Source organism: Macrotis lagotis, chromosome X (genome assembly GCF_037893015.1).
Source record: "Macrotis lagotis isolate mMagLag1 chromosome X, bilby.v1.9.chrom.fasta, whole genome shotgun sequence".
NCBI lineage: Eukaryota > Metazoa > Chordata > Mammalia > Peramelemorphia > Peramelidae > Macrotis > Macrotis lagotis.
Genome location: NC_133666.1, coordinates 563,674,373 through 563,701,271, shown reverse-complemented (window position 1 = coordinate 563,701,271; position 26,899 = coordinate 563,674,373). Strand labels below are relative to the sequence as shown.

At 35.5% G+C, this 26,899-nt stretch overlaps 1 protein-coding gene across 1 annotated transcript; it reads left to right on the top strand.

Moving 5' to 3' along the window:
• Positions 1 to 13,812: 13,812 nt before the first annotated feature.
• Positions 13,813 to 26,899, top strand: ABRA (actin binding Rho activating protein). Its single transcript, XM_074201044.1, has 2 exons — positions 13,813 to 14,568; positions 22,936 to 26,899. Exons 1-2 carry the CDS (start codon positions 13,850 to 13,852, stop codon positions 23,411 to 23,413), a joined length of 1,197 nt encoding a protein of 398 aa, XP_074057145.1. The 5' UTR covers positions 13,813 to 13,849; the 3' UTR covers positions 23,414 to 26,899.

The window sequence follows — 26,899 nt, the reverse complement described above, 5'->3', positions numbered from 1 at the left end:
ATCTGGAGAGTTAACTAACTCTCCTCCAAATATAATAAGCATGGTCTCTATCCAAAACATTGATAAAAATGTTGAACAGCACAGGAACACAGATGCCTAAAACACTTCACAATCAACAAAAATTAATCAAAACAGATGATATGATTAAAATGAACCCCAATCAAACTGAAAATTTTATTCATTCTGATTTGTACCTCATGCATGCAGAAAAATACTTGAAATAGTCATATTCCTGTATATTGTTAGCCATTGATGAAAAGTGTCCTCAGAACAGTCCTCAGGTATGCCTAAGGATGCTTTTTTTTGAAATCCCATATGTGTCTTCTGAGTAGAATTAATAAACAAGATACACACAGTACCCTCTATCAAACCTACATTTCCCACTTTCATTCTTCCCAAGGACTCAGAATCAAAGAGTCATAGAGTTAGAACTAAAAGACCATCAAATCTAATCCCTTTCTTTCTATCCCTAATGATAGAATTGAGGAATAGAAAGAGGTTAAACAACTTTCATAAGATCACACAATTAGTGAGTATCTGAGGTGGGCTTTGAACCTAGGTCTTCAAACACAGTGCCTTATCTACTACATAATTGTTACTCATGAAAAAAGACTGCTCAACCTGTGGTCCTACCCCATTTATGTCCTTGGGTTCTATTGGCTATTAGGATAGCATGCTTAAGATTGTATAAAATGGCAGAAATCTCTGCTCACTGGTAGGTACCACATGTATGGGTAGATGGGACCTGGCAAATCAAAATAGCTACATTCTTTTATTCTTTTCCAGTTTATCCCCAAAGCATAATATAATCCTATAAAAATTGTGTCAGGAATACTAAAGCACAGAATGAGTGGACTAGTTAAGAATAATAAAAAAGAATGCTAGAAGGTTGTTTGATTTGTACTGAGTGATAATAATGAAAAGTTGAAAGGAGGCAGAATTATTTAGGTCTTGATTTGTTATTTTTTGCCAAGTATAATCATCTCTGGATTGGAAAGAATAAAGGAAAAATGGCTAATAGAAAGTTGAAATCTAAGATAATAAGGCAAGAGTTCACCTAGCAGCCAATGAGAGTGTCGTGCCTTTCCAGGCATCTGTAATTCAGAGATGCCTTCTCACCCTTTTGCTTACTTCCACACTCCATTCTTTCATCCTCATCTATCTGCATTCATTCTCAAACCAGTCCTTATCCTCCTCTGACTTTTATATGTATTATACCCTCCTGAATTTCTTCTCTTAAGAACCATCTGCTCATATCCATAGACCGTTAATGAAATGGAAGATGTCTAAAGACGTCAGTTGTATGTCAAATTCTGTATCTTAAAATGAGACTTTAATCAGAGAAACTTGTTAAGATCTTTTCCCAGTTAATTATCTTTTCATATGACCTTACTGGATTTTTAAAATTTTATTTATTTTCACTCATATGCACATGTATATTTTTAAGTTACAAAATTTCCTTCTGCCCTCCCTCCCCACCTCCCTCCCCTCAGTGGTGAACAGTCAGGTTGGCATTAGTAATTATTTTTGCTTGGTTGGTTTTTTTAGGTTTTTGCAAGGCAAATGGGGTTAAGTGGCTTGCCCAAGGCCACACAGCTAGGTAATTAAGTGTCTGAGGCCACATTTGAATTCAGGACCTTCTGACTCCAGGACCAGTGCTCTATCTACTGCACCACCTAGCTGCCCCTCATACTTACTTTTGATAGACATGTTTACAGATTTTAATTTTAGTGTGAGGAATTAGGATTAAGGAAAGAGATATGCAAGACATAATTTTTATAAAGTGTTCATCTGATTCTGAAGGGGTGAGTATGTGTGTGTGTTTTGTTTTGTTTTTCTTCCTCTGGATGGGGATAATAACATTGTTCATATCTGGTCTAATACAGTTGTCCTAGATCTCTGGACTGCTGAGAGGAGCTGCTTCCATCAAGCCTGCTCATCTCACAATGCTGTTGTTAATATGTGCATTATTCTCTTGGTTCTACTCCCTTCACTCAGCATCAGATCTCATAAGTCATTCCATGCTTCTCTAGAGTCTGATGATATATGGTTTCTGATAGAATAATAGTATTCCATAGTATTTATGTACCATAACCTGTTTAGCCATTCCCCAATTGATGGACAACTCCTCAATTTCCAATTCTTTGCCACTATGAAAAGAGCCGCTTTGAATATTTTGGAACATGTAGGACTTTCCCCTTTTTTTATAATTTCTTCTGGACATAGACCTAGAATTGGAATTGCTGGGTCAAAGGGTATGAACAGTTTTATTTCTTTTTGGGTATAGTTCCATATTCCTCTCCAGAAACTTTGGATCCATTTACAACTACACTAGCAATGCATCAATGTCCCAATCCTCCCATAACTCCTACATTGATCATTTTCCCTTTTTCTCATCCTGGCCAATCTGATAGGTGTAAGATGATACCTCATTGTTGTTTTAATTTGCATTTCTCTAATCAAAATGATTTGGAGCATTTTTTCATATGATTATATATATATTTTTAATTACTTCATTTGAAAACTGTCCATATCCTTTGACCATTTATCAATTGAGGAATGACTTATGACCTTATAAATTTGAAGCAATTCTCTATATGTTTTAGGAATAAGACCTTTATCAGAACTACTAGTTGTGAAGATAGTTTCCCAACTTTCTGCTTTCCTTCTAACTTTGGCAGCATTGATTTTATTAGTGCAAAAAGTTGTTAATTTAATCTAGTCATTCATTGCAATTTATAATGTGCTCTAATTCTTGTTTGGTCATAAATTTATCCCTTTTCCATAGAACTGATAGAGTATTTCTTGGTCTATTAATTTATCTATGGTGTCGCTTTATGTCTAAATCCTGTACCCATTTTGACCTTATTTTGGTATAATGCGTGAAATGTACTTCATTGAAGTTTCTATGCAAAAATTTTAAAATTTTATATAATCAATTATCCTCTGCAGTTTTGGTTGCTTCTTTTTCTTATTGCCCTCTTGCCCCACTTGGGCCAGTAGGATGATTAGACATACTTCTTGCTACTTCTGAAACATTACCATGCCACCATCATCTTGTTACTTCTTGTCTTTTTTAGGTTCACTTCTCTGTCCATGTCACCCTTTCCAGATGCTTCATATCTCAGTCTTTGGGTTTCTAGGTAATTTTTTTCTCAAGTAGCTCAGTACTTGGCTCACAGTATTTCTTTCCACACTAGCCAATACCCTCATACTTGAAGTTATCAGTATTTCATGTTGATATACCTTCAAATACCCAGAGCTACCAGTTCATCAATAGAGGAATGAAAGAATGAATTGAACAATTGAATGAAATAAGCATTACTGAATGTTTACAATGTAAGTTCCTTGAAAATATTGACTATCTTTTACCCTAGAACATTTTAGGCACTTAATAAATAAATACTAGTTTATTGACTTACTACTTAAGAATGGAGATACAAAGTTCGCATTCTTAATTGGGGAAGATAATATATGTGTGTGGGGGGGTTAGTTATGAGGCAGAATAAAAGTCCCAAGGTTGCTTTTAACTCCATCTTCACTATATGTCAACCACACATAGTGATTGTTTTCATCATTTAGATCATATAGATTTCACCACAATTGTACTACCTCTATGATAACCACATTTTTAAATTATCCTCCTATTTTCCTCTCTCCTTTATCTTCATGGCACCTTTCAGTTCTTGTCCCTTTCAAATTCAACCCTTCTTGTTCTGACACTTTCTTACCTAAATAATTTTGATCCACATATAGTTCATCAATTTAACTACTCTCAAAACATCTAACTCTGAATCCCTTGCTGTACTATCTCACTTCATAATTTGCCAAACCCTCCATCAACCATTTTCTCCACTTCTACTCAAACTGCTTAAATTCCAACCTAATACTCATAAGAGTTTCTCATTTTCTCACTTCCAATTTTTTCAAGAAAACTGAAGTCATTTGTTGTGGATTCCCTCTTCAACCTTACTTCTCACCTCAAAAAAGTCCTTGACGTTATCTTATTTTTCCTTCTTTTATTCTGACCTCTAGGGATGAAATGCCCTTAACTCTATTGGGAAATTTGATCCTATCCCCTCCTTTTTCCTCTGGGAACTCATCTTTTCAATCACCTCTACTCTGCTCTCTTACCTCTCCCCCTCCTCTGCCATCTTTTTTAAAGATCTAATAGCATTTTTAATATTACCTACAAACATGTCCAGGTTTCTCCAGTCCTTAAAAATCTTTCTTGTCACTGCCATCCATTGATATTGTCGTTCTATCTCTCCTTCCTTTCACAACTAAATTTCTGGGGAAAAAAAGCAACCCATTCTCAATGCCTCCACTTTTTTTTATTGTCATTCACTTCTCATCGTCTTACAGTCTGGTATCCTCCCTCTATTTGATTAAAACTCCTTTATCCAAACAAAATAATCATATATTATTTGGGACATCTGATGATTTTTTTTTCAGTTAACCTGAACCCTTCATATACTTTTTACATGTTTCCTCCTAAATTCATGACAGAACTTTCTGCAGATGTTCCTATTATATTCTCACTACTCTTCAATTCTCTTTGCTGAAAATAATCTCTTCCTCTCACATCCTAACCAAAGCTGTTTCAAGGTTTTTTCCCAGTATGTCTTCTCTTCTCCCTCTATTTTTTCTCAATTGGTGAGTCCATTAAGGCTCATGGGTATAATTATCATCTATATGTAAATGATTCATTTTGATATTTTTGTTGTGCAGTCATTTTTCAGTTGAATCTAACTCTTTGTGACCCCATTTGGGTTTTTCTTGGCAAAGATACTGGAATGGTTTATCATTTTTCTCTAACTCATTTTACAGATGAGAAAACAGAGTTAAGTTTGTTCAGGGTCACATAGTAATGATTTGATGCCAGATTTGAACTCAGAAAGATAAGACTTTCTGACCCCTGGTGCAGCACTCCATCCACCATTTAGCTATGTTATTCATGTCTACATATTTATCCTGTATTCCATCTCAAAATGGAATTCATTATTTCCTCCACAAAACCTTAGTAATTAATCTCCTTGCTTTTAGTTTCTTCTTCTTCAATATACATCTCCCCCCAAAATTTTCAAATCATGAAAAATTTCCTGATCATTCCTTAGAAGGATACGTTGAAGGAACTGATGATATGGAGAAGAGGAGATATAGGAGATATAGGATGTATATATATATGTGTGTATATATATATATATATATATACATGATATAGTTAAACTGCTAGCATCCAAGATTTTGGTAATTCAAAATATTCAGCATTTAAGGTGTTTGAAGAATTATTGTGGAAGGAAAATTAGACATGTTCTGCTTAACTGAAGAGGGTAGAATGAGAAAATATGGAGATTTTAAGTACAATAAAGTTTTAGGAATTGATCATCCTTATGTTTCCATGTTTCCTACATCTGATGGTCACCCCTAAGCCTATACTGTTAAAATGTCACTGCATTCATTGCTATCAGTCCAAGTTCTATGGAACCCCAGGAGTATATTTGGATGTCTTCTTAAATTATGAAAAATAAAAACTTATTATTAATAATTAATTGGTTAATTTTGAGTTTCTATCCTAAGATATTAAGTACCATTTGTTTAATGAGTTGGAGAAATCTCTTTTCCCACAAATATTTGCTCATTTGCCTCTCTCATAAAATCACATATATATATATATATATATATATATATATATATATGTATGTATATACAAATGTATATTTATGTATCAAACTCCTTAATCTCTTCGGTTTAAATACCACAATTACTAGATATATACATATGGACATGTAGTTTATTAATAAGATAATAAGTAACACAGAGTTTATTTACATTACTTTAACTGTGAGAATGAGCATTGCTACAGTCATCTCTACATATTATTTTAATCTTGACTTCTCTTCACTCTTCAAAAGTAGACGCACTATTCAACTTCTTTGAAGAGCAGCCAAAGTCTCTCAAAGATACTCTTCTTATTTTTTTATGAGTATCAAATTTAAACTCAGCCCTCTCAGGAATTTTTTTTCTGTCCTCTAATAGCCTTTCTCCAAAGTCATGATATGTAACTTTTCAGAACAGCAGTTCAAACTCTTCAATCTTCCTAAGGAATTCAGTTTAATAAAGTTTTTCCCAAGAAACTGCTGCAATCAGGAAAGAAGTTTTCTTTATACTTTTTTTCACTACCTCATATAGTTTTTCTCATGTTCTTCAGCTTTTATCCTTAATATACTCCCTAGAATTTAAACTGCCAGTCTCTCATAAACTCCTTATAGAAGGAAGTTAAACTGCTAGCATCTAAGATTCCAAAGTTTTTTGAAGAGACAGTAGGAATTTCTGTAGTCTCAATAGGTAAAGCTATTGTAACTGATGGTACATTAAGAATAACACTGTAAAATTTAAGAGCTGTCCAAATGCTACCTCAAGAACCACTTTTTGGTGAAGTTATAGAAGGAATTAGGTCACTTAGAACTATCAAGATTCTTTTGATTTCTGCAATACTACTTCACTAATAAACTCTATATTCCAATGGCTTACTATTTACTCTTCAAACTTTGAGTTTCATCTCCTATTGCCCTGTTTTGCACAGGCTATCCCATCTTCTTTGAGTACATGCTCTTTACGCCCATCTCTTATGATTTCAAAGCTCATTTAGTTGCTATCTTCTTTACAAAGCCTTTGCTTAACCTCTCAGTTGTCAATGTTCTTTCCCTCCTCCAAGAGTCTTGTACTTACTTATCTGTAGCCAAGGTTCCCCCACCCTCCTCATTCCCAGAATGTAAAAGCATAGAGGGAAAGGACTGCATTGCTACTTTTTTCTTTGCATCTTCAATAGCCAGGACATTGTCTACTTGCAGTAAGTGTTTAATAAATGTTTGAATAGGTGGATTGAATTGAATTTTCAGTCAAATTTGGAGACTGGATATCTGCAAAGAATGAAGGGGTAAAAGTTAGGGTTTGGGATCTGAGTAGTGGCAAAGATTTGTAACAATGGGTATGGGGAAAGAACCAAAGAAAACAAAATGAATTGACCAGAATCACTAAGAAGGGTCTACAAAAGTTCTGTATAGAAAAGTTGTTACAGTTGTGTGACTCTAGCTAATGTCTCTAAATAACCCTGGAATGAAATTGAAGCAAAGGAGATTATGATGATTATGGTAGTGGTGGTGATGGAGATGGTGATGATGATGATGGTGATGATAAGGAAGAGGGAAAAAAAGAGGAAAAACAGGGATGAGGAAGAAGAGGAAAAGAATAAAAAAAAGAAGAGAGTAGGACCAAGAAGGAGAAAGAAGAGGGGGTAAAAAAGATAGTGCAAAGAAGAAGTAGAAGGAAGCAGCCTATTTTTATAAGACATGTCAGTTGATAATTAAAGCCAAGAGGGAACTGATAAGACTAAGAAAATAGGAAAAAAGGTGTGAAACCAGAAGTTGTACGGATGAAAAACAAGTATAGCAGAATATGGGAAAAGGGAGAGAATGTTTAAATAAGAGGAGACTGGGATTGGAGAGGGGAGCTCCAAGTTAGTGATCTTAGAGGCAGAATGATTTTGAGTGGTCACAAGGTTCCAGGGGTTGTTAAGTTTATGGCTGATTAAAGTGGAGTAAGATGAAAGTCCCGAAGATAAAAAGATTGAGGAACTAGAAGGACCATCAATACTAACTGAAATATGACTAAAGTGCTTCAATTTTAAATTTCCCTACTGCTGCAAGAATTACATACAAACTTCTCAGCTTAGCAGTTAAGAGACTATACAATCTGGTTACTTCCTCTTTCAACAAGTTTAGTTCACATTTCATATTCCCCTTTGTGTATTCTATGCTCTGCCAAACTGACCTACTGAGTGTTCTGAGAATTTAACCTTCTGGCTCCTACCTCTTTACCTTAGCACAGACTTCTCCTCACCTTTGCCTCTTAATCATCTTGTGCTTTCTTTCAGGCTCACCTTGAGTCCTTCCCACCTACCAGAAAACTTTCCTGATCCCTTTGTTATTGTTCTATTCTAATCAATGACCATCCCAAGAGATCCCAAGAGAGAGATGACAAAACACGTTGATAGAAATATGATGGATTTAGGACCCAAAATGAAACAAATACCATATAAATTGTTTATGGGCATAAAGATTGTTTATATGCAAAAATACAAATTCCTGCATTGGTATGTGTGTTTGTGTGTGTGTGTGTGTGTGTGTGTGTGTGTGTGTGTGTGTGTATGGAAGAGAAGAGAGAATGTGTATAAGCTATACTATACAACTAGTGCAGCATATATATAGTATGTATATATGTATTTATACAAATCATGCGTATATATATCCATATAGGTACGTATATATGAAATTTGTTTTGCTTGACTTCGCCTATTATTACTGGACATTTATTGACCTTTTTTTCAAATAGGTTGGAGGTAGAAAGGAAAGAAAAGACATTTCTATCCATTAGAAAAATAATTTAAAATATTGAGTTGTATTGGAGGACTACAGCTGTGGGCTGCTGTATAGACTTTCAGATGACACTGCCATATTAATAATTTTGATTGATCAATGTTGCTAAGTTACAAAAGAGCTGAGTTTCTTAAGAACAGTGATTATCAATTTTACTTATTAACGACACAGATCCAGAAGCAGAAGGGACTTTAGAGGTCACTGAATCCAATCCCCTCAATTTACAGATGAGTACATTGTAGTCCTGAGGGGCTGCTAGTTGGTATCTAAAGAAGAAACCAGTTCTTCCTGAGTCCTCAAACATACTCTCTCTGCTACACTCCACTTCTCTATACCTCACAGTACCTAGAATAGTGTTTTGAAAATAGTAAACATTTAATAAATGCTTATCAAATAAATTAAATGGCTTTATTTCTGCCTTGTAGGCCTTTAGAGAACTATTCAAGGGATGATGGTGCAGTGGATAGAGTACTGGCCTTGAAATCAGGAGGATGTGAGTTCAAATCCAGCCTCTGACTTCTTGGGCAAGTTACTTAACCCTAATTACCTAGCAACCAGGGTCATCTCCAGTCATCCTGATTCATATCTGGCCACTGGACCCAGATGTCTCTGGAGGAGAAAATGAGGTTAGTGACTTAACATAGCATCCCTCCCTCAAATCCAGTTTATATGCTTGTCATGGCATCACCTCCCTGATATTGTGGTCTTCTTCAAAAATGAAGGACAAACATTAAGCAAAGGGTGAAGGTAGAATATGTTAAAAAGAAATGTCAAAGAATGACTAAGCAAATTGCCTGCCATGCAGGTCCCTCCTAATGTTTATTATCCCTCAATCTCACCCCAACTCCCACCCACAAAACCAACTCTAGACTTGGATTCAAGTTCAGTCTTCCTACTATTCACAATTCACCCTCCCAGCAGTCTTGTTTTTTTCCCATTCCCAAAGTTGCCTTTGATTTCCATCTATCCAGGATCTTATCTGACTATTCTCTTACTTCTTCCAATAGCCCTTGGCTTCAGGCCCCAGCTCTGCAGCAGTGTGACCTTCCCTAACCTTGTTACTCTGGGATTCCCTAGTCAATCCCAAGGGACTCTACACTGGGTCCTCCCCACAATCTCGGCTGCTTTGAAAATTATCCTGAGTACTGGGAAAAGACACTGAAGAATGTCAGAGTCATTTTAGTATCTACTGCCAAGACCATCTGTTGACAACCATAGACCCATGCCAGCAGAATGTGTTGCTTCTGGAAATGTACAATTAACACTTTGCTATCCTCATCACCACTTCCTTCTATGTACAGAATAAGTAACTTTTCAATTAGTTCAATTCAACAAAAAAAATTTACTAAGTAGGCACTGTGTTATATCTTAGGAAGACAAACAGAGGAAAAAATAGTCTTTGTTCTCACGGAGTTTTTAATATTCTATTAAAAGGAAACAATCTATTCACAAATACGAGAATATATATATATATATATATATATATAATATAAAGTAACAAGGAGGTAGAGTATACTAAAAAACAGTCAGTCAATTATCAAACATCTGCTATGTACTAGTTACTGTGTTGGATGTTGAAATACAAAAACCAAAATTTAAAGAACCTGAGTTCAAGAAACTTATGTTCTTTTGGGAGAAAAAAGCCCAAATATAAGTTGTACACCAAAAAAAATTTAAAGCATTAGTAGCTAGTAGTACTAAATTTAAAACATATAAAAGGTGACTTTTGAATTGAGTTTTGAAGGATACAAGAGTGCTAAGAGATAAGGATAAAAAAAAAGTACATCCCAGTCATAGGGTACAAACTATGGCAAGACAGGAAAACTAAAGAGGTAATATGAGGAATAGCAAAAAGGGTAATCTGGCTGGACCATAGAGTGTTTGAAAGGAAGAAATAGTAATAATGATAACAACAATGATAATTAGCATTTATATACTGCTTTAAGGTTTTCAAAGCACTTTAATGAACATTTTCATTTGATTCTCACATTGAATCCAGGAGGTAGGTATATTTACTGTCACTCTTATTTTAAAATTGAGGAAAATGAAGCAGGCAAAAAGTAAAAGGCTTTGCTTAGTGTCTAAGGTCAAATCTGAACTCTGGTCTTCCTGAATTTCTAGGACTTCCAGACCTACTGTATCACCTAGCGATCAAATAAATAAATAATATGACAAAATAAAACAACAAAATTATAATATATCATGTAAATGCTAGTTGTGTTATTATTAATATCAAAAGATATATTATATGATAAAATTGTGATATAATCACATGCTTTTCAGACCATATAATAATCACACAATTATAATAATTATAAATGGATGATAACACTGAAAAGGTAGGTTGGAACCAAGACCTAAAATAAATGCCCAGTGAAAGAATTTGTGTTCAGTCCCATAAATAAGAAGAATCCACTGAAGTCTACTAATTAGGAAAATAACATGGTCAGTTCTATATTTTAGGAAAATCATTTTGATATCTGTGTGGAGGACGAAATGGAGACAGGAAGGATTTGAAGAAGAGAAATCAATTAAGAGTCTATGGCACTAGTTGATGGGAACCTGAACAAAGATGGTAACCATATGAATGGAGAGAAGAAGAAGGATGTAAAAGATGTTGGAGAAATATGATTACTTAATAATAATAATAATAACAGCAATTAATAGGATTTATAGTCCTTTAAGGCTTGCAAGGCACTTTGTCTATTTTATCTCATGTGATCCTTGCAACAACCCTGTGAATATTATTCATCCTATTTTACAATCAAGGGAACTGAGGCTGAGAGAATTTATGATTTGCCCAGATAATAAATAAATGTTGAGGCAGGATTTGAACTTGGTTCTTCCTGACTCCCAGGTCCACCACTCTTGAAAGTAAAGAGTACAGGATAAGGCTAGGGTTGTTAATCTGGGTCACTAGAAAATGACCATGCAGTCAACAGAAACAAGTCAGTTTGGAAGAGGGGTGGATTTTAGAAAGAGATAAAAAGTTTAGTCTTGAAAATGTTGGATTGAATATGCATATGGTATATCCAGTCTGAAACTCACAATAGGAATTTGAGCTCAAGGGAAAGAGAGACTAGGACTGGATATATAGTTCTGAGAATCATATAACAAACTTCTCAAAGTTTGAATATTTTGGAAGAGAATAGCCAAAAAAAAAAAAGAAACAAACCAAAAAAACCCAATTCTTCCAAACATAAGGGTGGGGTTCTACCACACACTTAAAAGTAATATCTTTTGTTAGAAAAGAACACTTTTTGATTGTCAATCAGACAGAATCAAATGTGAATAAGACATGCACAGTGTTATCCTAGAGATTTGGTTCTTTGATGATAAATTTGTAGAAAAAGGATTTCTCCCTTAAAGTAGAGATCTCAAGAAACGGGTCATGTCTATCCATAAATACACTGATTTGTTAATCAAATGTTTCCAATAAATTGAATTTTGCCTCAAATAGAAAAAATTCAGGGATAAAGTAGAGATATTTTTAAATGTAAATTTAGTGTTCTACCTCTGTTCAGGAATCTTCCTAACTGGGGACTGGGAACAATTATAATTAAACTCATAACTTTTCATCTAACATAAACTCCCTAAAGACACAGAAGAGGGATCCATGTGAACTTTTGGAAACATTATATTAAATGAGCTAATTATTCCAAGAAACTGTTACATAAAATTGGAATTAATCTGATCCTGAGCTAAGCTTTTGACAAATCTCTGAATATATTGGCCTCACCACCTTTACCCGCCTACCCATCCTTATTCTCATAGTCTACCCAATAGAGTAAGTATAAGCAATGGGCACAGAATACTCTGAGATTTATTTATATTCCATGTAGGAATGCTAAAAATCTTATACCATGCATTAAGCATCTCTGTGTTTGAATGCTTAAAATTTCTTCCTATCGAATCTTCTCATGGTAATCAAAAGAATTTGACTATAATTGTACTACTCACTGTTATCAGGAAAGGGGAAAAGGGCAGGCCTAAAGCTCTAAATTTCCCCAGTTGTTTTCATCTGAGAGAGTAAATGAGAGTCATTATGAGAATTAGAAATGTGTCAGCTATTCTTTTTAAAGTAACTGTACATCACAGACATAGGTAATTACCCACCATGCTGTCTTTTATATTCCTATCAGTCTGTCATGGTTTTTCAATCAGTTTTGTCAATAGTTTGTCAGCATTATTAGACGAGGAAGGAAATGGATGGAAAAACAGATCTTGTTTGATTTATTCTGTCAAGTCATTCAGAGCCTGGGTGAATTTTCTGTTGACTGGGTACAACTAAACTCGTAGTGGAAAAGGTACTTGTCATAGAATCATAGGTTTAAAGCTGGAAGGGAGTTTAGGGGTCATTCAACCCAATATCTTCATTTGCACAGGGGGAAAAAACCTAGATCCAGGGAGGTTAGATGATTTGCCTGAAGTTTCTTTCTTATTTCATCTTCATCATAATCATCAGTTTCTTCACAATTCAAACTCTCCTATTTGCTAGTCTTGACACACACTATGTTCAGTCTCTATACCCTTGCATTGGCTATCCTTCCTGCCTAGGAAGAAGTCCCTCTCTACATCAGTTTCATGAAAATTGTATCTCATCTGCACTTTCTTGATTAGATCAAAGAATAACTCTCATATAAGACTTTTTTAAGATTTACATTAAAAATTCAGTCTCCCAGTTCAGGAAGGCTAGAACCATTATGTAACTGAAATAATTTAGAAGCTTTATAAGGTTCCTGAGAACACTAGGAAAAGGAGAGAGATCAGGGAACTTGAGTTCTACCTCCAACTCAGGATATGTGGGTAAGAAATGCTACTGATGCATATCATCTGTGTGACCAAGTACACATTAAATCAGCCTCCTGGTTTCCTCATATGTTAAATTCAAGGATTAGACTAGATAATCTCTAAGGCTCACTCCTGCCCTAAAATCTTTTAATTCAAAAATTCTATAGAATTTCTTATAAGGCTGAGAACAAAAGAAAATGATAGGTTTACTTTTATAATTATCCTAAAAGGTAATTCCAATATTAGTAGAGCAAGATTTAAGGGAAAGGAAATCATGATTTACTACTGAGCAAGTGCAAGGTCAAGGAGCACAAGCAAGGGAGATTATCAGATCTCACAATTTCCACTGGGGCCCTTAGTCCCTCTTTCTCACCAGTCTTCACCATCTGTAATGTCCACCTGCTGGGATGAAATGCAAGCCAGGGCGTTTTAAAAAAAGAACTCTGTCACAACTAAGGCACCATATCTTGGAGAGAAATGCTTGACATAGTTTCCATCGTCACCAGATCCTCCTTTCCACCCCACACACCCTGCTTCTATTTAAATCCCAACCACACTACTGTGCTCAATGCCATTCATTCAGGGCAACCGACAGAATTAAGATAGGAGAAGTGAGCAGCATGGCCCCTGAAGAAAAGCCAAAGGAGAAGCCAGCTCAAAGAGCCATAAAGAAGATCCGAACGGCCTCTCTAGTCATTAGCTTAGCTCGAGGCTGGCAGCAGTGGGCCAATGAGAATAGCACCAGGCAAGCCCAAGAACCTTCTGGGTGGCAGCCTGGTGGGGCTAAAGAGGCAGATGAATCGCACAAAGAGAATGAGAACATGAAACTGTTAGAGTGCCTCCAGGAGAAACAAGGTATAGGAGGAGGTCAGAGGGGCCTATTGGCAAAACAATTTTCAAATAGAGACAGGGAATGTATAAACAGCCTTGCTGATGATGAACCTGAGGAGACACACATTAAAAGGAAAGGGGTAACCAAAACTGTGGTCAACAAAGTTTACGAGCGAGGAGGAGACATAAACCTTCTTAGTCACAGATATGAGAACGATGGAACCAACTCTGAATCATATCATGAAGGAAAAGACTCTGATCACATTGACAAGATCCTCAACAGCCATACTTCCCCAACCAGGAGGAGGAAGTGTTTGAACCTGGTGTCTGAACTGACCAAAGGCTGGAAAGAAATAGAGCAAGAGGAGCCCACTAGTCGCAGTGATAGCATAGACACTGAGGATAGTGGCTATGGAGGGGATTCTGAAGAGCGGCCAGAGCGGGAAGTCAACAAGCAAGAAGGAGACCACGTGACTGCAACCAGGATCAAACGACCCATGGCATCCCAGTAAGTTAACTCATGCATCACTAGCATGGCTTTTTTCCCCCTCTACAGAGACTCTCTAGGTCCATAGGGAAAAAAAAAAAACAACAGGAAAGTGCTATATTTATTTCTTCTTTCCAACTTTGTTTCTTTTTTCTTTTTTCTTCCTTTTTCTTTCACTCATTTTTTTTTTCTTTCTTTCTCAATGAGACAAAAGCTGTTGGTTCTGGGATAGGTCAATGAATTAAAAATGCATGTATTATTACGCAACACAGACAGCCTATAGATAGAAGTCTTGACATAGATGCAGAAAGATCAAGGCTCAATCCCCACTGCTGATAACTTTCATTTAGAAAGAACTTTAAGGTTTGCAATCCTGATTTTACAGATTGGGGGGAAACGGGTAGAGAGAGAGAGGTTAGGAGACTATGGCCAGTGTCAGACAGCTAAGTACTTGAGGCAAGCCTTGAACTCAGGTCTTTCATGACTCCAGGTTCAGTATTCTATTGACTGTACTACCTAACAATCTCACACATAAAGACTCTGAGACCCTGGACAACTCTATCAGCGTTCCCAGGAAACTCTGATTATAAGTTTCAAGTGAGTTAAGTTTCATATGTAGGGAATTTTCATGCTGAAAGTTCCCTGCATTGATAAAACATAGGCTTAGAGGAAATATAGATATATGCATAAGCCCATATATGTTGTATTTTGACAATATTTTTCTCTCAAGCACCTTATGAATTAGGCAATCTGACTCAACAGAATTGAGGATATAAAGGTTTTGTAAACTGTTCAAATGTTATACAAGAAGGATCATAGACTTATCGATCTAAAGGTGGATGGTCCCCTACTCCAACTCTCTCATAATAAGATCCAAAGGGAGAAATGATCTGTCCAAGGTCATACAAGTATTGAGTGGTAGCCCTGTAGTTCAAATTCAATTCCAAATTTACATGTTTTGTTGCATCAAATTGCTAGCTCTTTTCACTCCAAACCTACTGCTCTTTCCACCATATTATATCTTTGGTCTGTATCCCCTTAAAGACATTTTTTTGTTCAGTTGTTTCAATCATGTTCAAGTCTTCATGACTATTTGAAGTTTTCTTGGCAAAAAATATTAGACTTATTTGTCACCTCCTTCTTCAATTCATTTTATAGATGAGGAAACTGAGGCAAACAGTGTTAAGTGACTTGCTCAGGGTCACACAGCTAATAAGTGTGAGGCCATATTCGAACTTAGAAAGAGGAGTGTTCCTGACTTCAGGCTGGTACTCTCTCAACTGTACCACCTAGCTGCACACACACACACACACACACACACACACTTTTAAAAAGGGTCCACAGTATTAGTTTTCTCCTTTCTATTTTGAGCCAAACTCCTAATCCACATCCTCAACAGAGATAAAGCCATCTGTGAGTGATATTTATTCTTAATGAAGTATGCAATTCAGCTCAACAATCCCTTACTGAATACCTCATTCCTCTGGATAATGGTAAACAATTTGCAATGGGACTGTCTATAAAATTCTTCAAGAAATATTCAGGGAGTCTAAAATCTCTATGAAATTTTCCTTCCTTCCAAGGTAATGGTATACATTTTTACTAACTACTGTTAGGGGTTTTTCCCTTAATGTGAATCACAGAAATGTACATTGGGCTCTTTTGTAATGTTTCTTGAGGGGAATAAAATATTTTGCCTAGTTCTTAAGGAGAAAGAATAGATCTGTGATTTCATTGGTCAAAGGAATTCTTAGATAAGAGTTTCATTTTCCAGTCCAGAGTCCCCTTTATACCTTAGTCTTAGAAAGTTGCTCACAATACTAAAAGGTTAAATAACTTGCACAGGGTCATAATGGCATTACATATGAGAGATATAGAACTTTATCCCTGGATTTCCTAGCAATAATCCCAGCAATCCACTATGCCACATTATTTCTTATCTTGTCAATTCAGTCATTTCAGTCATGTCTGATTTTTTGTGACCCCATTTGGATGTTTCTTGGCAAAGAGACTGGAGTGATTTTCCCTTTCCTTCTTAAGCTTATTTTACAGATGAAGAAACTGAGGAAAACTGGGTTAAGTGACTTGTCAAGGGTCACATAGCTGGTAAGAGTCTGAGGACAATTTTGAACTCACAGAGATGAGCCTGTTTCCAGTCCCAACAAAACTCATGTTTCTAAAGTGATTTATAGCTGTAATGTTTTCCTCTCATAATCTTATGAGGTAGGTAGGAAAGATATCATCATCATCATCATCATCATCATCATCATCATTTTTACAAATGAAGAAATTGAGGTTAGGAACAAGATTTAAGAACTCACCTGTGGTCACCCAACTAGTGTCTTAGGCAAAATTTGAACCTAGGTCTCCTAATTCTCCCAATTCAGTACTCTTTAAACTAACCTATAAACAAAGTCATTTGATTTATCAAAATTAAAGAACCCAATTTTAATAAGATTCTGGATATACTAAACTTTTTCCAAAAAAACAGGTAAAATAGTTTTATTATTGGAAAAATACTTTTTATTTTAATACAATTTTTCCATTTTTCCATTTTAGCTCTGGGTTCATTGTAGCTCAAAATATTGGAAACATCACCATTCATGTGATGTCACAAAGTTTAAAGCTCTGAAGAAACATGGAAAAGAAAATGTCATCTTATGTGGCTATCTAAAGTTTTACATTTTTAAAAGTTTACAAAATAATTTTGATTTCTAACTCCCACTAAAATTGTGATAGGATTCCTCATCATTGGCACAGAGATGAGCCCAGAGTCTCAAAGGCAAGGCCACAAACTTGGGCTTTTACTCAGCTCAAAATGTGTTAAAATAAGATTCATCAAGGAATTCTATGTCTCTCATACTGAGCCCAGCTGAGCTCAGAGATATTTACTCTTCAGTATAGTATCCCAGTTTGGGGATCCTACCCTGTGTGTACCCATTTAAACAGTGAAAGTCATGAGTTTCCTAGGAAAAATTGACAATAAAGTTTATGCCCCAGCTTATAGTCAAAACAGAACTGATATGACACCCAGGTGTCTGGGACCCAAGGCCAGCACTAAATTGAAGGAACCCCAAATTATCAGCCAATCCACATTAACATACTTTGCAGCTCCTCCTTTCTTTGTTTTCTATAATTATCATGGGAATTTTGGGGTGGTCTTTGTAAGGGATTCATGTTTCTCATCTGGTGGTCACCCTGGACTGCCCCAATGTGAGTTTCTCATTTTGATTGTTAAACTACTGGTTTGTTTTTTCACTGATATACATATTAAACTGAATTATTTATGTGATAAAGCCTTAAATATTCCATTGTGTGGGATTTCCGGGTAAAACAACCAGAAAGTTGTGCACTAATTTTTGTGAGTTAGGTGATGACCTTTTTTTGCCCCCCCCCCTCCCAAGTCCAAACAATCCATGAGGGGCAGTGTTGTTTAATGGCCAGAAAGTTTGCCCTGCTCTGATATTTAATGGGTTTGTGGCCTTAGGTAAGTCACTTAACTTCTCAGTACCTCAAATGCTGAGTTGCAGAGGAAATATAAATCAACATTGGTAGAGTAAGTTTGACCAGGAGTTCCCTCCTACCCCAAAATCCATGTGAAATTGTCTAGTAAGGCAGACATTCAAGGGGAAATCTCTGTCACTGGAAAGAATACGACATTGAAGAATGCTCAGCACACGTTGAAGCATGAAATGTCTGTGAATACTAAGGACTAAGTCAAGAACTACCCCAAAAATAGAAAGATCAAATCTTGCCTCTAAGCTGCATTCCTCATGACTGCATGACCTGGGCAAAATATCTTTCAGTGTTCTCAGCAATTGTCTGAGACAAAGATACTTACTCAGGAGTCTTTGAGTTTAAAAAAAATCATTTTGGATAACTTTATTTTAACATAGTTGATTTCCTTTGGAATCTCATGTACTTTATTTTTTGCATTTCAAAACATGATAGGTTTTAAGTAGTCTGCCAGATCGGTGCGTGAACACAGGCATATCAAGGTTACAAACTCCTGCTCCAAGACTGTAAGCAGGGATCCAATCTGCATTGGGAGATAACAATTCTTTTTACTAATGAAATCATAGGTGTAGGTCAAAAAAAAAAACAAATAAAAATCCCTAAATTCAATTAAACTCAAATGCTCAATACCTCTGATACTTTTGGTTCTATGATAAGAAGGCACCATAGTTTGGTGGAAAAATCCCTGGATTGAGAGTCTACAGACATGGACTCTAATCTAAAATTAGATTTAATTAAGTTTCCCTAGCTCAAAGTATGAATTTAATACCTTCTCTAGAGTCTTGATTCCATCATCAGTAAAGTGAGAAGGCTGGAAGGGATGGGCACCCTTGTTCTTTCCAATTCTAACATTTTTTTTAGGTTTTTGAGAGGCAAATGGGGTGAAGTGGCTTGCATAAGGCCACACAGCTAGGTAATTATTAAGTGTCTGAGGCCGGATTTGAACTCAGGTACTCCTGACTCCAGGGCTGGTGCCCTATCCACTGCACCACCTAACTGCCCCCAATTCTAACCTTTTATAGTTATATTAGATCTGGAATTACCCCCTTTTTAAAATTAATTTTGGATAGTATAATTAGTGGGAAAAAACCAGCCCTGATACAAGGTCTATCATAGTATAATTTTTGTAGATAGTATGAACATCTCTTTATTCATCTCCCCATTCCCTATTCTCTGCATCTATCTTTATTCTTAAGAAGTGTAGTACTAGAAATTAGTTTATATCTGCCCCCTTAAATGTCAGTGGTAATTCTAGGTCAGTCTAGGATGCTTCTCTAGAAATCTAAATTTCAAGATTACCTGTTGAGACTCTCATGTGGTATTTAAAATCAGAATTGCTGGTGCTACAATTGGGAACAGGGAGCCAGCTATGTCAAGAGATCCACTTTGAAAAAAGCTTTCATTTCCAGGGCCCATCCATTCCATCTTTTAAAAAGGAACTAAATTCAGGTGATACTGATTATCTAAGGACTTCATACATTTCAATCATCCAAGCAAGAGAAAAATGGACTTTAGGTGGCTGAGATTTTCCTCAGATTGTTGAGAAAAACAAATCTATCTCAACACAAATAATTAAAGAGAAGAGATGACATCTGTGTCTTCCTGCATTTTCCTCCCTTTCCTAATCAGAGCATTCAGCTGAAAAGATCAATTAGGTAGTTTGACAACTACCTTATTTAAAAAGTCTATTTCCCTTGAGAAGATAAATGGAATTTAAAGAAAACAATTTAATACAGCCTGCACATTCACAATTTCAGTCCCAATGTTGTTAAAGACACCAAAAAGAAATTCTCTTAAATAGTGAAAATATAATCTAGGGTGGAGAGAATTCACTTTTCTCATTTGTTTTATTCTAGTATATTTTAGTATCATTTTATTCACATTAAATTTCCACTATTTCTTTCTAATCAAATTGGATTCTCACTTTTCAGTCTAACTATCTCCCTACTAGCTGCCTAAATTATCACTTTACTTCCTGTCAAGATTCTACACAAAATCAGGTTATGTTCCAATTTTCACTCTCCTACCAAGATCTTCCTAACTTTTTCTTTACACTTTCATTTTTTCCATCGTCTCCCAGTTTTTCTGCATTTTTGCCTACCCAGCTTTTTTAGAAAGGCTTTGTTCCTGAGACCTTCCTGCTGGGGTTTTGAATAAAATCTCTTTGCCATTGATAAGGGATATTTTTCTCAATCTAGTTCATTTGTCTTAGGAAAACCCAATGGAGAACATGAGAAGAGAATCATCCAGATGGAAAGGAATTGATCTGTTTTTCTAAAGACCAGACTATGGATTTTTTAACAGGATTTCCTTTGGTTTTCATCTGCTTTCTTGTCTGTTTGGGGGGTTGGGGTGAGAAGAAGCATAGCTGTTTTCCTGTGATTTACTTAGAAATGAATAAACTAAGTTTCAGAAGAAGTTAAATAATATGCCCAGGGTCACAGAGCTAGTAAGCATCTGGATCTGAAGCTGAAACTCCTTACTTCAAGACCAGCCTTCTTTTAAAGTATAAATATATAAAACTGTGTTTTCCATGTGCTGCTTTTTCAAATCAGTTTTGTAATCATTATCTCTGATAACTTTTTTTCAAATCTCCTTGAACAGTTGCCTTACTGAATAATGTGGCTATTGGTGCCAAGATGACTCAAGTTCAAATTCTTCATACTAGCTCTGTGATCCTGGGCAAGTTATTTAACCTCTCTTAGAACCAATTTTCCTATCTACAAAAGGAGAATAATAGTACCTACCTCACTGGATGGAAAAGAAAATTAAATGAGATAATACTTGAAAAATGTTTAGCAAACTTTAAAGCACTTTCCAAATGTTAGATGCCCATAAAGTTAAGAAACGAACTCTGCATCTAGATATATTTGCCTCTAAAAGCATGGATTGTTAATAGGAAAGAATGTTCAGCAAGGAATGGGAGAATTTCTTGAAAGCAAGTTCAGAGTTCCAAGTTTTTCCCTTTGAAATTCATTGTACTATGAATTATGTCTCCCTAGACATAATAGACTTTTAATACATGCCTTTAGGCTAATTTAAAAAGTTTGGGTTGTCAAAGCCTGTGACATTAGTGAATAAAGAAACATATTTTGTCTAGATTCAAAAAGACATCAAGAGCTCTATGGGCAAATTCCCTAATTCTCTTTCTTTTTTTCTTTCTTTTTTTTTTACATTCCCTAATTCTCAATGCTTCATGGTTCTTTTTATTTTTTTACAACTTAATACGGACTGAATATTCATAATTTCAGTTCCAGTGTTTTTTGTAAAAGGGAAACTGTATTGAGTCTAATAGTTAGCTGATCAAGAAAAAAAATATCAATTGTTAAGTGGAGCTCAGATACTGTGACCATGATTCTGATATTTTTAAAATATGTTGCATATAGCAAATTCTGTAATTTTTATTTTAACATTTGGAAAAAAATAAGATAGAAAGCACTATAGTCTCAGTTTGAAAAACTCAAAGCTAGAGTTAGTGAAAATCTGCCATCTAGTGGCTAACATTCTCATTTTGACACATGAAAATATGGATATTCACATTTGGCACTGCAATGTCAAGTGGAATGAAAATATCAATGGAATTATTCAGTCCATTCTTTTAAATACATATTTATTAATACTTGAATATAATTGAGGGTGTTTAAATTATGAACTGATCACCAAGTTCGGTTCTTGGTCAGTAGTCTGACTCTGTGATTCCACTTGAGGCAAACCAAAGTAGTAGTACCATTTCTTCCTCCAGCACATATTACAGATGAAGAAATTGAGGCAAACAGGGTTAAGTAACCTGCCCAGGGTTGAAAAGGTAGTAAGTATCAAATCCAGATTTTAACTCAGGAGAGGAATCTTCCTGACACAGGATCCAGCACTGTTCATTGTGCCACTTACTTTATTCTTATTATTGTTGCTTTTGAGCAAATGAGAATTGAATAAATAAGGTAGAAAGCTACTTCTGTCTTTTCTAAGTCTGCCTGCATAGTTCCTGTATTGGTTAATATTTTTCATATGGGAACTTTGAATTTTCTGGTATTTTTGCTAGTATCAAAATTTTGCTTTATGGTTAACATTCTAATATTCTCTGGAGCAGTACTTAAACTTGCTGTTTAAGCTTTGGGGGATTGATAATCATGAATATTACAAGCCAGTGATAATTGTATAGGTGTGTGTTTTGGATTTAGTAAAATCCAATATTTTTTTAAAAAGACACAGTAGAAGGAACTTACAGAATCAGTAATCATTGCAAAAGAACTCACCATAGGGGCAGCTAGGTGGTGCAGTGGATAAAGCACTGGCCCTGGAGTCAGGAGTACCTGGGTTCAAATCCGGTCTCAGACACTTAATAATTACCTAGCTGTGTGGCCTTGGGCAAGCCACTTAACCCCATTTGCCTTGCAAAAACCTAAAAAAAAACTCACCATGCTTGTCATAGGAGCATAATTTTTTGAGGTGGAAAGGACAATAGAGTTCACTGAGTCCAACTCCCTCATGTTATATATGAGGAAACTGAGGCATGGGAAAGTTAAGTGACTTATGCTGGTCCTTAAAAGAGTCCTTTAAAAGTTATTCCATTACAGAGCATCTAGATGGCACAGTGGATGGAGTATTGGTCCTGGAGTCAGGAGAACCCGAGTTCAAATATGACCTCAGACACTTAAAGAGCTGTGTGATCTTGGGCAAGTCACTTAATCCTATTCCCTTATCAAAAAACAAAAGTGACTCCATTTCTAAAATATATTTTTAAAACTCTCTAGAAATTCATTTACCTTGTGATTTTGAAATCAGAACCACAGAGTGAAGAGAGGGAAAGAGATTATCATTGAAGAATCTTTTGATATCCCTTGGTGCTGAAATTATTTCCTTTCTCACTTTTAGGGCAAGTCGCTTTGCAGAGAATCTCAGCAGCAAGGCCCAGAGGAAATACAGCCAAGTGAATAGTATGAAGGGAAGATGGCAACAATGGGCTGATGAGCACCTGCAGTCCCAAAAACTGAATCCCTTTAGTGAAGAATTTGACCACGAACTGGCTATGTCTACCCGCCTGCATAAAGGAGATGAGGGTTATGGACGCCCCAAAGAGGGAACAAAAACTGCTGAACGGGCCAAGCGTGCAGAAGAACATATCTACCGAGAAATCATCGATCTATGCTTTATCATACGGACAATGGCTCGCCATAGACGGGATGGCAAAATCCAAGTCACTTTTGGGGAACTCTTTGACAGATATGTACGGATTTCTGATAAGGTGGTAGGCATTCTTATGAGAGCCAGGAAACATGGACTTGTTCACTTTGAAGGAGAAATGTTATGGCAAGGTCGAGATGACAATGTGGTGATTACGCTCCTGGAGTGATCTTATAACCATGAATGGATCACATGATCTATGTTTTCTTTATATTAACCAAAAATGAAGAGTTATAAATGTAAACTACTAAGTAGCAGGCTTGCAAATATTAAATTATTACTTTTATATGTTGTAATTTGAATCCTTTTCCATTTAGGAGAAATCTTGGGACATTTGAGAAAATAGATACAAATGGTTAATATTTTTTAATAATGGCACTTATATTTGAAAGAGTATTTCTATCCAAATAGCAGGCATCATTTTCTGATCTAAAATCATTGGCTGTTTAGTGCAGAAGTGAAGTATTGGTGAACTTTAAGCAAAAGTATAAATCATAAAGAATAAAAAGAGTACTAATAATAGGAAAAAGTCAGAAATGCTAATAGTGGTATCAGGGTTAGTTGATTCTTGTTCCTTGTTATCAAAGAAGTCCAAAATGACATCACTATATTTGTGCCTGATCCGACCAATATGAGTTTGGAATGCTCTACCACAGGTTGGGCACAAATAGTCCATGTGAACATTTGGGGTGGGTACTCTAAATTTACAGATGTCACATTTCCTTTGAGTTGCTTCAATTCTGCCTTCCCCATAGAGTGTGCACTCTCACTGAAAAGGGCACACCATGCTGGGTGGTCCTGTGCCAGTCTCTCCCATATCTTCTCCATAAAATAGTTTTTTCTGGCAAGAGTAAGTCTGGCATTCTAACAATGTGCTCATCCCATAGTCATTGTACCCTTTGTAGTAATGTGGAATGCTGGGCAGTTTAGCTCAAGAAAGGACTAATATTCTTTGGAGCAGCACTTCAACTTGCTGTTTAAGCTTTGGGGGATTGATAATCATGAATTTTACAAACCAGTGATAATTGTATAGGTGTGTGCCCTGGATTTAGTAAAATCCAATATTTAAAAAAATTTAAAAAACAGACACAGTAGAAGGAAGTTACAGTATCATTAATCATTGCAAAAGGACTCACCATGCTTATCATAGACGTATAAATTTTTTGAGGTAGAAAAGACGTTGGATGTCACTGAGTCCAACTCCCTCATATTATATGTGAGGAAACTGAGGCATGGGAAGGTTGAGTGACTTATGCTGGTACTTGAAAGAGTTCTTTAAAAGTGATTCCATTACAGAGAAGTTAGGTGGTACAGTGGATGGAGCACTAGTCCCAGAGTCAGGAGGCTAACAACAGCAAGAATAGCAATAAGAGTTTACATTTCTATCATGCAATCATCTCATTAGGTCCTCTAGACTATTACTCTAAACAAATAGAGTAAATAGCCCTAGAGGTTGTGCTTCATCCAAGCCCACACAGAACTAATTCTAAACTAAGATTCAAACCCATTTTTTCTGACTCTGAGTTCAACAACTGTTTTTAGAACCATAGATTTTGATGTGTGTTCATTTTTTTCTGGTAATCCTACCAAAGCAACTCTTGTTAATAATAGTTAAACTAAACCAAAACTTGACAAGCCATTTTATATATATTGTTTTCTTGAAATTTTAGCATCATATAAACCCTAAAGTCATTAAATGTGATCCTAGTATACTTCAGAACTTCCTTTATGAGCTCAGGCTACAGAACAAGTTCCCAGGAGTCTTGCCATCCTCCCTTCACATTGTCTACTCATAGGATGCCATGTGCAGGCAGCATATCCCAACACCTGGAGCTCTTGGACACTTTCAACTATTTGATGTTTAAGAGAACAAGAATCAAAAACCGAATAGAGAGAGAGGATAATTCTTCAATTCAAAAAACATTTACTAAGGCACTACAATTTTCAAGGATAAAACAAAATGTCAAGAGTCCCTGCCTTCAAGTTTCATGAGTTCCCAGAGTTTCTGGCTCTATAGAAATATATGGATCATGAAAGAAAATTATTTTATAATATGTACATAAAGCTTTCATGAAACATAGGTTACATCTTGTGATATTCAAAATGACTAACAATTTTTTTCTTCTTTTCTACTTCCAGAAAAAAATTTGACAAAAAAATCAATGAAAAAGTTTTTAATGTTAAACTATTTTTCAATAAAATATTCTCAAAATTTTTAAATAAATGGAAAAATGATCCTATCATCCTAATGTCAAATAATATAGTTAAAAATAGGACTCATTGCTTAAAATAGGACATAGCTTTCAACAGTATTAAATTCATGGAGGATATTTTCTCACTAATGTAGAGAAATAATTTCATGTTATATCAAGTTCAAAAAGATAAGGTAAAAAGATTGCATTTTCCTTACACATATGGAATATGAATGATAACAAAGTAAACATCTTCCACATGAAGAGTATAACAAATAACACATGGGAATATGGATAATTCTACAAGATTTAACAACAGTTACTAAGGAAAGTAACTAAGATTACCTTCCTAGTATGAATAAAGCCTATATAAATATTTCATAACTACAAGGAATATGTACTTCCCTTTGTAACAATGACCACTACAGCAATGTAGAACTAATATGCAGGCAAGGGAAAATATCAGTCTGAGTCAGAGATCTCTGTATCTTTTTGTTAAGGAAGTTCTCTTTCAAACTGAAAGTTCAAATGTCTTCTTAATGAAGAAAAGGTGTACATTTTACTTTCAATGGAGTTTGAACAAAACAAAAATTAGCTACAAAATTTTTTAATACATGTGTATGTGTGTTATTTAATAAGATAAACAGAATGTAAGCATTCTACCCCAATGATAAAACTCATATCACACTTTAGTAGTAAAATACTCAAGAATAAAGACTATTTTTCAACAAATATTTGTCTTTCTATGTTTCAATTTATGGGTAAAGCAAATATAAAGAAAACTACATATGGTCACCTTCTTGTATGAGACATACTGCAAAGTTGGAAAAATATTGACTCCCTTGACTTCTTGTAATTCCCTTCAGGTAAGTGACTTTTGGTGAAGACTCCTAATAACTACATAGGGCATCTGTCTTTTAATACAGTAATTATTAACAAATGGCCAATTTAAAACATAATTGTTTAGGACACTGTGTAACTGAGACCAAGGTTATTGTTTGAGTCACGTATAGGTATTCGATTGCAGCCCTGAAGGCAATAGGTTGGATTTTTTACTGTTGGTCACAAGGTGTACCAAATGAGCAAGTGGATCATTTAATATGGATCATTTAATGAAAATCAATCATCATGGTCAGAAAATACAACTCAAAGTATATGTTGAGTTCAAGGCTTCAAATTAAAAGAAACATAAGCTGGGGAAGAGGGAGAAAGTGAGATAATCAGGATAAGTCTTTCAAAATCATATCATTAGGATCTTCCTTAAAAAAGTGATGAGGTTTATCTTGTAAGACTTAAGAGACTAGAACTTGGTTTGGGGGACATGCTTTCTTTGTTCAAGTCAAGGTTATCATATGGAAGAAGGATTACATTTATGTTGATTTGTACCAAACTTCAAACTCAGCATGTCTAAAACCGAGCTTACTTCCTTTGTCCCATGTTGTTTAGTCACTTTTCAACTGTAA

What these genes read in the sequence shown, in the direction of transcription:
- ABRA (XM_074201044.1), top strand. Translation starts at nt 13,850, where the DNA reads ATGGCCCCTGAAGAAAAGCCAAAGGAGAAGCCAGCTCAAAGAGCCATA. An exon ending in AAACGACCCATGGCATCCCA is followed by an intron (nt 14,569 to 22,935) that starts GTAAGTTAACTC and finishes TCTCACTTTTAG; the next exon opens with GGCAAGTCGCTTTGCAGAGA.